This window comes from Saccostrea echinata, unplaced genomic scaffold (genome assembly GCF_033153115.1).
Source record: "Saccostrea echinata isolate AGI-Se365-2 ecotype Australia unplaced genomic scaffold, CSIRO_AGI_Sech_v1 ptg000054l, whole genome shotgun sequence".
Classification (NCBI taxonomy): Eukaryota; Metazoa; Mollusca; class Bivalvia; order Ostreida; family Ostreidae; genus Saccostrea; species Saccostrea echinata.
In genome coordinates, this window is record NW_026889803.1 from 39,375,451 (window position 1) to 39,392,473 (window position 17,023).

General features: G+C 33.7%; 1 protein-coding gene across 1 annotated transcript in view; it reads left to right on the plus strand.

Moving 5' to 3' along the window:
• Positions 1–8,836: 8,836 nt before the first annotated feature.
• LOC133206277 (uncharacterized) overlaps positions 8,837–17,023 on the plus strand; it is a 78,596-nt gene continuing 70,409 nt past the window's right edge. The window contains exons 1-2 of the mRNA XM_061342230.1: positions 8,837–9,017; positions 9,134–9,166. Of these exons, the coding sequence (XP_061198214.1) occupies positions 8,993–9,017; positions 9,134–9,166 (58 nt within the window). The 5' untranslated portion in view covers positions 8,837–8,992. The remainder of the gene's footprint in view (positions 9,018–9,133; positions 9,167–17,023) is intronic.

Below are 17,023 nucleotides of genomic sequence, written 5' to 3' on the forward strand. Positions count from 1 at the left end.
ATAAAATCTGTGCAGTTAAACTTATTCATTTTACTCAAATGAATATTTCTCAGGTTGTTATTTTCAGGACTTTTGATAAAAGTTTGTTTGTATCACTTGTCCTTAAATATGCTATCTATGTGTGAACAAACCTTTACTATTAGATCATGCCCCAAGACTTTAAATATTTTTAAATACCATTATAAAGAAAAAATCTTAAGAATTAATTTACCTACAATGATTGAGTAAAATTTGTGACGGAAAGTGGTTCAGCTAGTGGAGTAAACTTTTTTTAATATGTTGCACGTTTTTATAGTTTACCTCGTGAATGTTTCTTAAGCAAATTAATTGCTCAAGAATGTTCAATATAATTCTTAAGAATTTTTGGTTGTGACTTTATGTATCTATTCAATCGTTGATGTAATTATTTTGCAATAAAAGTAATTTACAGACCTAAATCACTACAACTTTTAAATTATAATTTCCTATATATGCTATCCTTAGAAAGGAGAAAGCGTTCAATATGTACAATACAGTAATGCATTGCATAAGAGAGAGAGAGAGAGAGAGAGAGAGAGAGAGAGAGGTCATTGACTCAAGTGAATTGAAAATTAAAGTGAAACCTTTCAAAATGCTTAAACTTGATTTTTTTTTTATGAAATATTACATAACAGTTAGTATTTAAGCTCATAAGTCCATTCAAAAATACAAAACAGGAGCAGAGGAAACGCGGACCCCTGAAACATCAGAGGTGTGATCAGGTGCACGGAGGAGTGAGCATTCTAAGCCGACTGAACACACACGCCGTGTGCTCCTTGTCATAATCAAAAAAAAAAAAAAAAAAAAAAAAAAAAAAAACCAATTCAGTGTGCAAATAATGGCCTAACAATTAGTATGAAAAATATCAGTCAGCATTTGACTTAATGATAGATTGTATTTGCTGACGATGTATCGACCATAAAACTTGCGAAATGGTGACTTTAAATGAGAATGTTGATATTATTGTTTCATCAACTTGTTTGTCAATGGCTTACCTCGTTTTAGAAATTATTCGTACGTAGAGCATGCTCTTGCGTATCGCATCAACTGAGAGATATACACCCCATATGCAGATGATAAAGGTATATTGCTACATAAGTAAGGGAAGTTGACGATTGAAAAGTTGAAGTCATCACGTTTATCATAAAGATTTGTTGTTAGGTTACTATTAACGTCTTTTTTCTAGAGTTCCATTTCTTTTGAAAAAGCAACTGTCAATGATTACAAAAAGCCTGGACTTTAATTTATCGTGGGGGAATGGTTGTAAACAGTGTTGAAAAGTCGTACATTTTAATTTTAAAAATTTTGATTTTTATTGATTTTGGTAAAATTCTGTGATTTTAAATTTTCTAAAAATTCCCTGGAATTTTCGACTATCCACATCTGATTCACACCAATTCTCGAATATATTGTTGTAGAGTACTCCTGAAGTTTCTCTTTCACTTCTGTTAATATTTTAGTAAGGCATAAGGAAAGAGGCTTGGTAGAACATTTAATGGAACCCTTTATATATCTTTGTTTGTAAGGATTTTTATGAAGGTTAGAAATCCAGTATAGGTATGGTAATTTAAATTCATTTTAATTGCTGGGAATAAAAAGAATATTTAAAACTGACATACGATTTTGAAGAATTTCTTCCTTAGAAAGGGAGCTATTGGTATAAGTTGGATTATACCACTTGCAGATTTAAATCCCAATTCCTCCAATTACAATTAAAATAATGAGCCTTACAAACAAAGACAATGTTGTTACCCGCTTTGTCAGATGGGGCCAGTGCATACTGATCGTGTCTATCTATGTCTTTTTCGCTTCTGAATTATAGAATTATTTTTAATTTCAGCAAAATTAGTACAACTCTGGCAGACTTCATAACAATCCTTGCAAACAAAATACATAGTGGGTTCTAGTAAATGTTCTACCAAACCTCTTTCTTTACTCCTCACGCAGTGAAGGAGAAACATCAGGAGTACTGTACAGCAACATATTTGATAAGTGGTGTTAATCAGATGTGTATACTTAAAAACTCCAAGGAACTTTTAGAAAATTTGAAATTATAAAATTTTAACAAAATCAATAGCATCAAAACGGACGACTTTTCCACACTTTATAATGAAATGTATGGAGATAACGAACAGTATTCAAGCTCAAAAGTCCATTAAACAATACAAATTTTGGAGCAGAGCAAAGACGGACCTCTAAAACATCAGAGGTGGGATCAGGTGCCATGGAGGAGTGAGCATCCCCTGCCGACTGGTCACACCCGCCGCGTGCTCCTTGTCATGATCGGGTAATAACGGAAAAATCCGTCGACAATTCAGTGTGTAAATGATAAATTAAAGACCAGACTTTTTGACGTTATAGACAACTGCTTCTTCAATAAAACGGAACTCGTTAATTTGTATAACTTGTCTTTGGTCATCTGCAGAGACTGACTCAACACACAAGTATTTCGAGGTTGATATCAAACAGATGCTTGAATTTCTCATGATCATTGATCTACGTAGGTTTTGGAGACCACTTCTTCCAACAATCGGTTAGAATACCTATGGGTAATAATTGTGCCCCGTTATTAGCAGACCAGTTACGTATTCATATGAAGAAGAATTTATTCAAAAACTGCTACATAAGAAGATGAAGTCTGTTGCTTTGGCCTTCAGTTCCACATTTAGGTACTGTAAAAGTGAAAACTTTAACGATGTGGAAGACTCAGTTTCCACTTGTCAACTTTCACATTCTGTTGAAGAACACTGTCATGTACTAGTAGATCGTCAAAGTGACCACTCGCTAATGTTATTATATACCAAAATTGTCAAACTTTCAACCCTTCAACAAAACCACTTTTTTTTTTATACATGTAGTATATTGAATTGACGATGCTTCATCAATAAACAATATGAGTTTCGTTGCTATTTTGATTCGATATATTCCAGTGAACTCAAAATAAAAGATATCGCTGAGTCTGACACGTCTGTTTGATATTTGGATGGTTTACAAGAGAAAAGACTTTGATAGCAAACTGACAACTAAACGTTTGTTTCTTTGTCTAAAGTACCTTCGAGAATTTTTTACTCATATTGAAAAATATGACACTTGCCGATGGGGGGCTGCAAATTTAGATCTGTTCTTGGCACTTATGGCTTTTGAGCAGTGAAGGATCTTTTTCGTGCCAGCTCCTACTGCAACACGAGACCTCGGGTTTATACGGTCTCATCCAAAGGACAGGTCTCCGCGTCACACCGTGGTCTCGAACCCGCAACGTAAGGATCAACTCCTTACTCCGCGGCTCAAGAGCAAACGCTCTAACCACTAGGCCACGGGGGCGACAACAACGAAACGTTATAATAAACATGATGACCTCAACTTTTCTATCGTCAACTTCCTTTATGTATGCAAAAAACTACTATCACCTGGATATGGAGTTTATGTCTCCCAGTTGATTCGATACGCAAAAGTATGTTCTACGTAGGAATAATTTCTAAAACGGGGCAGGCTATTGACAAATAAGTTGATAATACAAGGATATCAACAATCACGTTTCAAGTTTCAATTTAGCAAATTCTATGGTCGGTATAATGACCTTCAGGCTTGTTAACAAATACAATCTGTTAAGGTAGTCTGATCCTCAGGTTCTGAAAATCAGCTTTTAAGTAATTGAAAATGCTCAAAAAATGTCTCTGATTTCACAGAGTAACGTGAATTTACCCATGGTATTTCTTCAGAGTTCATCATTAAAGTTAATCATATTATATAGGGAAAATTATCAAATCTCAAATATATTTTCAGGAAATGCGAATAAAAACACCAGCTATGCATTTTCTAATTGAAAATTGATCAACAAATATATCTTAGGATAAAAGAATATAAGTATCCAGACATTTGGAGAAAACTGCATCTTTTTATGCTTATACAGTGTTTTAGTTCTTCTATTTACTTCAGTTGTTATATAATACATAGTGTAAAATGCTTGTGTTATCATTGCTAGACATCACAGATCATGTCTAATTTCATATCATGCTAATAAGCATTGGTATCTAATGCTAGATTAAAGGAATTCGATTTCTCTGAAGAAAAATTCTTTTATGGGGTGCAACTGTTAACTTTTTAAAAGGCCGTTTCTAAGACTTCAGAGAACCTTGAATCATATTGAGATGCATAAAATGAAAATCGTTGCACGAAAAGATCTCAATTTTAAGCTTCATTTTGAGACTTTTTAAATAAAATAATAAATTTAAGAGTTATCCTACCTGGCTGAGGATCGGATATCCTTAAGTCGAATGTTGACTGACGTCTATCATACAAATTGTTAGGACAGTATTTTAGACTGATTTGTCTACGGATTTTTCCGTTTACTCGATCATGACAAGGAGCACACGGCGGGGTCAACAGGGGAGGCTTACTTATCTATGCCACCTGATCCCACCTCTGTTTTCAGAGTTGGTTCTGCTCATAAATTGAATTATTTAAATGTACTTTTTAGAATGATTACTGTTCGTTTTCTTCACATTTTATTTTTATATCAGGACACATTATCATAAAATGTAAAACTGAAAAGAGTATATGAAGTCCATGTGCTGCTTTTGTCTTCCTTTATTATATGTACAAGCAAATTTTATGGATCTACATTCCTATCAGAAATGTCTAATTTTGTTTCGTTTGTTAGCTACACAAAGGTTTAAAGGAGCTTCTGTCATCGAAGTTTGTCTGTCTTCTAACTTTTCACATTTTTAATTTTCGAAAACCACCTAACCAATATCAACCAAACCGAGCACAACCAACCTTGGGTGAATAGGACCGAAGTATTTTCAATGAAGGGCCGCATCTTTGTCAAGGAGATATAAGTAAGAAATGAATACAGAGTAGGATCATTTAATATTTTTTAATGAACTAAAGAGCCAGTAAAGATAAAACTTCATAACGGGAAACTTCCCAATTGAATGTAGATACAAATTGGTTCAAATAATTTCCCTTGATGCCCGGGGGGGGGGGGGGGGTAAGTATTATACAGGAATCAAGAGAGTCGCTCAAGCGGCGCAGAGGTTACAGCGTTTGCTCTAGAGTCGCGGAGTAAGGAGTTGATCCTTACGTCGCGGGTTCGAATCCCACTGCGGGACGTGGAGACCGGTCCTTCAGATGAGACCGTATAAACCGATGTCCCGTGTCGCAGTAGGTGCTGGCACGAAAAAGATCCTTCACTGCTCAATGGTTCCCGCGTATGAGTGCCGCGTATATCTCCACGATACCGTTTCCTCAAGTAACTGTTGGCTGCAAAAAATATAGATTAGAATCAGATACATGTATCACCTATAATCAAAAATATATTTGACTTAATGAATATATATTTTGTTTGTTTATTGTTTAACGTCCCTCTCGAGAATTTTTCACTCATATGGAGACGCCACCAATTGCCGGTGGAGGGCTGCAAATTTTGACCTATACTCATGGCCATTGAGCAGTGAGGGACCTTTTTCGTGCCAGCACCTACTGCAACACGGGATCTCGGTTAATACGTTCTCATCGAAGGACCGGTCTCCACGTCCCACAGTGGGATTCGAACCCGCAACGTAAGGATCAACTCCTTTCTCCGCGACTCAAGAGCAAACGCTCTAATCACTGCGCCACGCGGGCGACGCCATTGAAATGAACTGAGATGAAATCTATGGACTTCTCGTTCCTGGTGCAACAAAATTTTTAGGATCCTTTAGCCATTCTCATTCATTCGGATTGATTCAGGTGCCCCGTAAATGTACACCAAATAATATGTACCTTTCCTACCTTTCCAATGAAATCTTTAACCAAAGAAAGATCTGCTATTTGTGGCAGGTGCTCAAAGAATTCATCAAACCCCAAGGCTACCTGGGGGGGGGGGGCGGGGGGGGGGGGCAGAGGCAGCTTTACTACTAGTATACCAGTGCTTCAAAGTCGCCCGCGTGGGGCAGTGGTTAGAGCGTTTGCTCTAGAGTCGCGGTGTAAGGAGTTGATCCTTAGGTCGCGGATTCGAATCCACTGCGGGACGTGGACACCGGTTCTTCAGATGAGACCGCGTATAAACCGAGGTCCCGTGCCGCAGTAGCTGCTGGCAAGAAAAAGGTCCCTCACTGCTCAATGGCCCTGAGTGCCGAGTATAGATCAAAATTTGCAGCCCTCCACCGGCAATTGGTGGCGTCTCCATATGAGTGAAAAATTCTTGAGAGGGACGTTGAAAAAAAAAATTAAACCAGTGCTTCAGTTTAGTTAATGACTCAAAAGTCGTGTTTTCTGTCTTTGGTGGTTCTTCTTATTGATGTAAGGGTTATTCTTACATCAAAATCTGCCCCCCCCCCCCTGATTTTTTCTGTTCTGCTGACTGCACACAGTCTTTCCTTGTATCGAGTTCTAAACTTTTGGAAGAGTGGAAATGTTAATATAAGTTTTACAAGGTCAGTCTCAATGAACGCTGTTCTCGCACATTACTGTACCATTCTTGGAGTCAGGACGTTTCATCTTCCTACAGTACTAAAAATTTCCTTGCTTCGTTGTATTGTTGGGCATGTATTGTACAGTTCTATTTTTCAGGCTCTGTATTGCTACTTGCATCCAAAAGAGTATGCAGATTTTGATACTGGCTGGAGTTGCTAAGCTTGAGCAGTTTGGTAACTGGTCAGTGTGCAGTGAATTCTTTCACGGTTGGAGACAATCTGTGGTGTTCTCCCCGTCAATCGAAAACTGGTTTATTACAGGTGACCGCTGTCACCGCGTTGTTTCCTTGTTTGGTTGCTGTGTGCTGTATATTGATCAACTTCTCGACCATGTCATATTATATGAGGGACAGTAAATGTAACTCGCTTAGTTTGGTGTCAGAGTTGAACAAAGTTGAATTGAAAACTGACGAATTGGCTGATTTTATCACCTGAAGGCACAGACACTTGTTTCTGTAATAAAAATTTACCCCACAGAAACCACTGTCTGTCTACGGTTCTCCTCGTTAAAACATTTCTGTCAGGGTTTCTTCCCTTAGCCTTTCACCTGGACCTACAAGTCAGATTTAACCTGCGGCAAAGAGTTTTAGAGGGCACAAGGCCCGACCAGGGCATGTCCACTTTCCAACATGCTACACCCCTGTCCCTGGGCGTAGCCGTTGTTTCATTTGTTATGTTTATTCTAAATATATTCCAAGATGATGATCAGGGAGAAATAAGGACAGAGATTCAGATTGTCCTTTCTTTTTGTAGAATATTTCTTTTTGAAATAAAAAAAAGTGACAGACTACATGTAGGCACGAGAAATCTATTATACAATTATGAATAATAATTTTTAGATGAGCAGCTGTTCCTTTGGTTATCAAGTAGGATTAAATGTTGTGAAATACCTCTTGTATTTGTATGGCTTATGTTTTTTCCTCTTTGTGTGTGTGTTTTTTTATGTTCTTTCTTTGTTTTTTTTTTTTTTGTCTTTTCTTTTTTTATTCTTACTTACTTACTTTCTTTTTTTTCCCTAAGGACGACATCTGAGAGTGCACTAATGTCGCGCTTATGTCACTTACGTATGTTCTTAAAAGCGATTCACGTCATATAGTGCAAGTTCAGCGGCGGATCCAGGAATTTCATAACGGGGGGGGGGGGGGCGCAGTAGAAGGCAGGGGGGTCTGGGGGTTGCATTGAAGCCCCCAGCGGGTCCAGAGCAAAGCCCTGGTGGGGGTCTGACGAATTCTAACAAGTAAGAGGTGTTTTTTCACTTGATTTTAAGATAGTACAAACAAATTTTCCAAAAAAAAAAAAATTCAAACGGGGGGGGGGGAGGGGGGGTGCGCGCCGGCGCTGGATCCGCCTTTGAAGTTTATAACGTTATTTAATACAAGAAAATTAAAAGAAATTTAATAAAATATCGAAACTTATGGTCAAACATCTTTGTTAATTATTCATATGCTTTCAAAAGTGAGGTTAAATTTGATTTTTTTTTTCTCTCTCTCTCGTTTTTAGCCACCCCCCACCCCCCACCCCCCCCACACAAAATCCAATCAAACAAACAAAAACAAACAAACAAACAAAAAAAAAAAACAAAGCAAAACAAAAACAAACAAATCCAGAGTAAATAAAACTGTATCAAATTAATAATTGCTATTTTTATGATGTCTCTCAAATTCAATCACTTACAAATGATCGATATCAAAGTGTTATTTGGAATATTGGAATCATTTGTAGCCTACCTGAACTTTACAAAAAAAAAAATATTCTTATTAAACAGTATTTATGATCTCATCAGATTTTGTAGCGTATCAAGTATATACTAAAATTATGAGTAAAGAATATTTTTGCGCGAAGTTATTTGTACTCGGTATATAGGACTTCTAAGCAAGGGAAAAGTGAATATCTGTGCAAATATTTTTGATGATTTCGATATCAATTTAAGCTTACTTCAGAATTATTCTGAAAATGAGAAAAATGAAGGTGCAATAATAATAATAAAATAATTAAAATAATAATAAAAAAGATAATATAAAAACAAAAATAAATAAATTAAAAAAAAGAAGAAGAAGAAATTAATATACATATACTCCGTTTATAAACTGCATAGCCATTCATGAATCATATTTAAAGAACCTTTAATTAATATCTAAAACGGATACTTTAAAAATAATCTCCTAAATATGAGATTACGTTTATGGCAATGTTTCATTTAAATTCCTTAACTACTAAAAGTACGAAACATGCCATATACCTTCTAAAAATAGTTCGAAATTTATTTTTACTACTGCTAATACACAACATGTGTATAGTTGCATGTTGTGACCTAATTTTAACGCACTGCAGACAGAAGGCTTGACAGCCGTCTTACAAATGCGCAGACAGACGAGTGCGCACGAAGCCACAAGTTATGGCGCTACAGTGAGACAATGTCTGCTAATGTGCGGCGATTGTTTGGATTGATAATGCACCTAAATGTAGGACCTGTAATATATGCACCTCCATGACCTAGGAAGGTTTCTATCTTCCCCGACATGCTTTTTTGTTTTGGCCTGTTTGGTAGGTAGCACTTTCTCAGTAACTTCCGGTCAATTTCAGACTGACTTCCTGTAGACTTTTTTTTTTACAAAAAAAATTTCATTATATGTTTAAAATTTCATTTCTTCTCTTTGCAGCTCTCTTGTTATATAATACAGTTGTAGCTAACGGTAAGTGGCGATTTCCTGTACTCTTTGTTCAACCATTCTTAAGTAAAGTTCAAAAGTTTGTTTATATTCAGTATCGAGACGGTAAACAAAACCCAGACAGTCTGAGGTTTGTCTGTGTCACTCAATGTCAACCGACAGAAAAGGAGTGCAGGCAGATGTAACTAAAAATGGTGAAGTATCTTCCAGATATGTACGAGATTGTTACAATTGAATGGAATTATACTTTTTAAAAAAGCAAGTAGGTTGGAACGTGTGGTATTTTATGGAAGGTCAGCGTGACATAACCCAATCGTCTGCTATGGGTCCTATGGTCAGACTTTAAACAGGCAAGTCGTCTGTCGTGATTAAAGGGACGTCTGGTTTGAAACTGGACATCGTATTCAAATATATGATATGGACATTGATGATTCTATTGGTGGAAAAGATATACATCTTGATTTAGAATATTTTTTAGACTTGCCTATGTTTCAGTATGATAATTTTTATATGGCTGCAGATTTTCTTTCAAAAGTTGCAGAAACACTTTATATCAGTTTTCTAAGATGCTTTCTGTCTCAACAGAGATTTGCATAGGAAACATTATTATTTAAAAAAAAAGTATGAATAAGGTCTGTTCAAGTGCACTGTGAACATGTCTGAAGCATTTTGCAAGTCAAAATTGTTTCATATTATGAATTTAAAAGTTTGGCAAATACTTTAATTAATCAGTAATTTGATTGTAAATTATAAATACAGTGTTTCTTATAAGAACCAACCACAAGCCAAATTAACTGCTTCAACAGATAGTCTACATATATGACATATTTTTCCTTCAAGTTATTTCCCCTGACTGCCATCTTGGAGGTCAAACTGGTGAATTTTCCTCTTTGAGCAACCAATTTTAAACGTATGACAGAAATATAAGGGCAAAAATCTTTAAAATATTAAAATTATGAGTTAAAGGAAACTTTTGCTAACATGTATATTTGTAAGAAAACTGTGTCATCTTCACCCCATTGCCTAGAATGACAATTAAGTTTAAATTGGTTGAATAATAAAAGAATCTGGGCTTGTTGACCTCCAATATGGCAACCAACGGGAAATAATTCTTGCTAAAATCATGTCTATCAAAAACTATCTATTGATAAAAATAAATGCTGGTTACAATATCAAAAGTTGAAAAAAAAATAGCATAGCAACATCCAGATATGCCACTAATTAACTCTAAACATTTAATAACATTAAATGACTTCATAAAACATGACTTGATAAATTTTTTCGGATCCCAATGGTTTAATTTTAAAATAATTTATAGTTTTGTAATATTTAAGCATTGTCATTAATGCTTTCCACATAAGGTGTAAAAAAAAAAAAAAAAAAAAAAAAAAAAAAAAAAATAGAATTTTGCATATTTTTGTAGGTCAAGATTATGGATTAATTTTATTAGGAGATGCTTCCTAGCAAATGATGTTATTAAGGTAAATATTAGGGTTCAAAGGACAAGTTTCAAAAAATTAATTTTTGAGTTTGAATAAGATTCATCCAGGGACAGAACAAAGAAATCTAGAATTGTTTTTGATGTTTTGGTGCTTTTATATTTTTTTTCATGTTTGTAAAGGTAAAGGAGACAAGATACAAAAGAAAGACTCAAAAGTTGCTTTTGATTGAGGCTAAGAAAAATGTGTGTGTTTCTGCCTTTCTGGCAACCCAACTGACCCTAATTTTACCCACCAACCCTACTTTTATTCTGAATCTGGATTTTGAACTGTAATTTTGTTCATTAGTACAGTTTTCTCGTACTGCAGTCAATAAAATGAATTAATGTCTCAGACACCATAAAAACGTGTCTATCTATCTTACATACTAATAGTAATAAATTGGAAATGTTTCATTTTTTTTTTTTAAAATGAATCAAAGATCAGTTAGAATGTAAAAATAAGAAAGACCTTTCTTTTTTTTTTTTTTTTTTTTTCTTTTTTGTTTTATGATGATGATCAAACAATTTGCTCACAAGAAAATTTAAGCATAGATGTATTTGGTGTATATGCAGATTATCATGTGAGCGAACTGTTTCATTACACCATAAAACTAAAAACTAGACAGTTATTCCTTAAATATACTGAGTAATCAACCCATATATAACTGTAAGATATTCAATTTCATTGCATCTGAGGCTATTAGGATCTTTATTTGGTATGGCTTTTGTTTTCTAACCAAATTTCATATACATACTCTTTAAGTTACTTGTATATTTTTATAATTAATTGGAAAATGTGTCTGCCATTGAGCAGTATTAAAAAAAAAATACAGAAAAGAATTGTTTCCTTAATCTTGATAACCAACTTTAATAACTGAAGGCACTGAATAGGAAGATTTGTCTGAATATTCTTTTTTTTTTTTTTTCTATTTCAATTTGAGATTTTTGTAGACCCCATAATATACATGATGTAATACATATACAGAGCAGGATAAGGCATTCAGATTTTTTATTTATAACAACAAAAAGTAGTAGAAGAGAACATTTTTTAAAATCATTTCTTTAAATTAAATTTATTTTACAAAGGATTGCAGTAACTAGCATAAAACAGAAAGGACTGAACCAACAAGCAAGCCAAATTCAGCTTTAACCTGTCTGTCATATTTTTGATGCTTTTGTTATGTTGTGTTTCAATTTTCAAGTATGTGAAAATAGCATACATATATTTTTATGACCTTGTACCTGCACTTAAAAAAGCTAATGCAATGTATGTAATATCATAAAGAAGATATATTGACACAGTGCCTTTGGTACATAAGATATTCAAAAGGTTTGATTCATTAGACTTTTGATAACATCATTATGATAAATATAGCTTTAAATATAAAATATCTTAGTGCTTCAATCACTGTCTGGGTCGGTAGATACAGAACTAGGTCAAATCACCTGTGTTATACATGTATCAATCAAGTGTAAAATTAGGTCAGAGGTCGGCTGGGCCAAAGATTAAATGATCATGGACGATTTATGTGTAATGATGTAATTATGTTGAGACTGGTGCTCACAAATGCAGATCAGAAATGAAGCTGACTGAAGTCTAGTAAATTGCATCTACCGGGTATGCTGAATTATTATACCTGTTTTTGAGTCACATGAAAAAGTGCCACATGAGTGCATTTATCCTGGTCATTGAACACTTTGCACTGAATTGAATCTAGCTTGCTCTGACAAGACATTTAGTATGTTTAAGTATTATAAATCTTTTAAAGCATTGGTGCTTATGTATTCAAAGTTTTATTTGATTTATAATTATTTGTGTAAAATATTCTTTTGTAGTAATGTAAAACCAGCATTTTAATTGTCTGTTTGTGAAAATGAGCTGTAAGAATTCAAGCCTATGTTTCATTTTGGACATATTATCATAATACACTCACATTGCACATGCAGATTAGCTTTTATAGATATATATCATGTAAAAAAGTTATAGAAGCATTCTGCAAAAATAGGTGTATTTTTCAGACTTGGTATATTTTTAAAGCACTTCATGAACCAAGTGAATTGCTAATATGTGTTCATAAATGCATAGTAACCTCCCCCCCCCCCCCACCCCCCACCCCCAAACACACAAAATGGTGGGCTATGTCTAGGGAGACAAGATGAAACAATTTTTTTCTTGTTTATAAACATATTTCAGTGTATAACAAGTAAGATTTTTTTTTGTTATTATTTCTGTCATAGTATTATTAGCAGTATTACTCTTCTTTTAACACTACAGTAATTTTTCTGGATATTCATGATAGGTGGATAAATTTTTTAAAATAGATTATTTTTGACTTGTGTAATTGTTTATTTGTCATACAAAGAGCAGACCTAAATACAGAACAAGATTGGTGGATTTTTATGAAAATTTTTGCCAAAGATGGGCCATGCAGTTGGTTTCTATTTAGGAGAAGTACAAGGAATGGAGTCATAAAATTTAAGGGTGTTTGGTTATATAACTAGGCCTTTTAATGCATGAATGAGCATTTCAGTACTGATCCAAAGATCAAGAACAAAACCACAACAAACATGTATTTTATATGTATACTACATAAGGATCAAACATACCTCACGAAAGAAGATACCTCCATACAGGTGAAATGGAAAATATTAATTATATTGCAACCCTGACAGAAAAACTAACAGACTATGAATCTTTAACCTCGGTAAAAGTAATGAGCCTTTACAGTCTGTTATTAAAGGATTTTTTTTTCATGTCTCAAAATTTTTGAATATGACAAAGTTTACATGCTATTAAATCACCAGTTAAAAATTCTTTGCTAGAAAATAAATATCTTTAATGTTTCAGCAAGTTTGAATTTCTCATTACTCTAAAGTCGCATGCAAAGGGCGCACTCTTTTAATTAGGGATGCACGATTTTATCGGTATACCGATATATCGTGATTTTTTATTGCGTGATATGTATCGTGATACAGAGACTAAAATACCGGTATTTGGTACATAATTATTAATTCCGGAAATAACTTATTTATCATGCTTATTTGTTCAAACTATTAAATAGAAATTACAGAAAATATAAAAAATGTTCAACTTGAATAAAGTTAAACTATGGCATCCAGACATACTTTATATTATATAAATAAACATGGAAAAAAGTAAAGTTATATTTTTGCAGTGTATTTGTAAGAAAAATTATGGGAATTCATTTGAAAATGAAGTAAAAATTCCTTGTAAAAATATCCCCATTTTATCGCGATATTTCGGGGAAAAAATCGTGATATATCACGATATGAAATTTTTGGTGATACCCATCCCTACTTTTAATAGACGCACTTACCTCGAAGTTCGGGGGGGGGGGGGGGGGTCCTGGGAAAAAAGCAGGTCCCATGGATAAAACACACCCAGAGAAGGCAAATATGGATGTGACTTTTATTTTACAACCATACAAATGATGTAAAGAAAATAAAAGTTAAATTATTTTTGTCGTTCCAAAAATGAAAGTAGAACACAACCTTTAATTTTCTTGCAAATGAAGTTCATATAAAAGCTACATTTAAATGTATTTTTTTTCAATTTGTATTTTAAAATTGTTCTTTGATTATTTTAGTTAATAACTGAAGTACCTGAATATGTCTTTCTAAATCATCCTGAGCATGTTGCAACATTGTGCTGACAATGCATTCCAAGTGCATGTTTACTGTGTTTACATAAACAAATCATCCCAGGGAAATTAATGTCACACCTGTGTAATAATTGATGCCAGGTATTTAACACAGGGTGTAAAACATTCATTGTTATACAGTAAAACTTGTCTAATCCGGCGATCAATGGTTCCAAAATTTTTGGCCGGATTAGACAACATCCGGATTGGAGAAAATTGTTAAAAATTACACAGATATAAACAAAGAGTGGTAAATAAATACTTGATCAAATGTGTCATTTTTTTTAGTTTCACTTAAAAAAATCGTCAATTTTCGTTTGTTTTGAACTCTTCAGAATTTTCATTTCTGTTTAAATATTTTATTCAGTATCGAAATGTAAAATCTTTTGGTCATTTATCAAATTTGAAAATCGTTAAATGTTCAAAACACACACCAAAACCTCATCGTAGCTGTAAATATTATTTAGTGAACAGATTCCTAATAAATTTCTTTCTTTTAAAATTAATATGTTTGAATATTTAGACACTGTATTTGTTAATTTCAAATGTTATACATGTAATGAATATTGAACCAAAATCTTATGTCGTTATGGTCGTTGTAAACTATCGACACAAAGGGAAGTAATTCGAATTGCACGTAGTGCACGCAAAACGAAAGAAGAAAAGGAGGTCATGGATAAGTCTCCAAGTTTTTCTACATACAAGCTACACGCAACCATCATTATCACTCATTCTTTTGCGAGTTTCCTCGCCTTACTTGAACCATTAATGATTTTTTTTTAAAATCACGTTTGTTAAAATCTAAACTGTCGATACTGATAGATCATTAACGGGACAATAATTACCCCACGCGAGACTTCTCTAATGACCAGCGGGCACAGGTAAAAATAAGTGGCCGGATTAGAGGAGGTAATTTGTACTAATTATGAGCAGTTAGTTCTTTAAATAGCGGCCGGTTTACAGAATAGGCAAGATCCGGATTAAAGAACATTTATTAAACATAAATTATAAAGAAAATTCAAGGGACTAAAATATTACGCCGGACTGAACAACATGCCGGAATGCACAACATCCGGATTCAACAAGTTTTACTGTATAAACTTTATTGTCTATGAGTGTTTTGTTTGAAACAGTAATTGTTTAGAAACGAGATGGCTGGAAATTGTTAAACAAACCATGACCTTGATCAGGGTCAATTGGAGTTAGATTGATTGATAGTATGTTGTTTTACGTCCGCTTTGAAAATTTTTCACTCAGTGACATATAGAGACTAGGGATGGGTATCGGCAAAAATTTCATATCGTGATATATCACGATTTTTTTTCCAAAAATATCATGATAAATCGTGATATTTTTAACGCATTTTTTACTACAATTTCAAATGAATTTCCGTAATATTTCTTAAAAATATGCTATAAAAACATAACTTTACTTTTTAAATTTTCATTTATTTAATATAAAGCATGTTTTGATGCCGTTGTTTAACTGTTTTCAACATTTTTTACACTTCCTCTTATTGTCATTCAATAGTTTGAACAAATAAATGAATAATTTCGGGAATTTATAGTTCTGTACCAAATACCGGTATTTTAGTCTCCGCATCACGATACATATCAAGCAATAAAAAATCGCGATATACTGGTATACCGATAAAATCGCACATCCAAAATATAGACATCACCATATACCGATGAAGGGCTTCAAATTTTGTCCTATACTCAGAACTCAGGCCATTAAGCAGTGAGGGTTCTGTATTGTGCTAATTAATACCTACCATGACACGGGACTTCTATGTTTAGGTCTCATCCGAAAGACCCCTGACTTTCACTTCTAGTGCAGGGTGCTTGAACAGTCACTATACCTATGTTTACATCTTAAGTTTGACTTGATGCGGTGAAGGAGAACTGAACCCGGGCCTCCTGATCATGAAGCGAACGCCCTACCATAACTGCACAGCTACCGTGACTGTTCAATTGGAGTTAAATATCCAAATCAGGAAAAACATAAAATTCAATAAGATTTTTGAATATATATATTTTTTTTAAATTCAAAAAATGTCAACTAAATGGATATATCTGTTTGTTGACTTATTTATCAGTGATTTATGTCATATTTGACAATCTTTGAAATTGGATCGCTTTCTTCTGTACTTGTTGGCAATTTTTTGGTTATTTCTCTCTGCTAGACATTCATACATAAGAGATTGAACATCCATTACCATACAAATATCGTCAATTTCAAAATTTCCACCAGCCATGCTATGTAGTCGATTTTTTTCACATCAAAATCTATCTATATATTTATTCTTATGATCAGCTTTTTGAATTTTAGTTGAGCATTGACACCTATGACATTTCAGAACCATGTGAACCGCTATCTATTTGGTGGAGATTTTAACTTCGAGGACCCTTATTTTGGGCATTTTATCATCGTATTAAAAAAATTTTTCAAGCTTCCTTAAATTTAAATGTAAAATGATAATATATGTTTCTTGAATATAATTGTGTTTCATTTTTAAGAAATTTAGAAATGTTATAAAAACCCTTTGACATTCATGTGTAAAGGGAAATAACTTATGCAATGCTCATTTAAGATTTAGTCAAAGGGAGATAAATTTTATGATTTATTAAAAAAATAATAATAATAACAGATTACTTGCATAAAGTTCCAGTCTCATTTGATCTAGCTTTTAATAAGTTTCTATTTTGTAGTGATGGGTTGTGTTTTGGTGTATTTTAA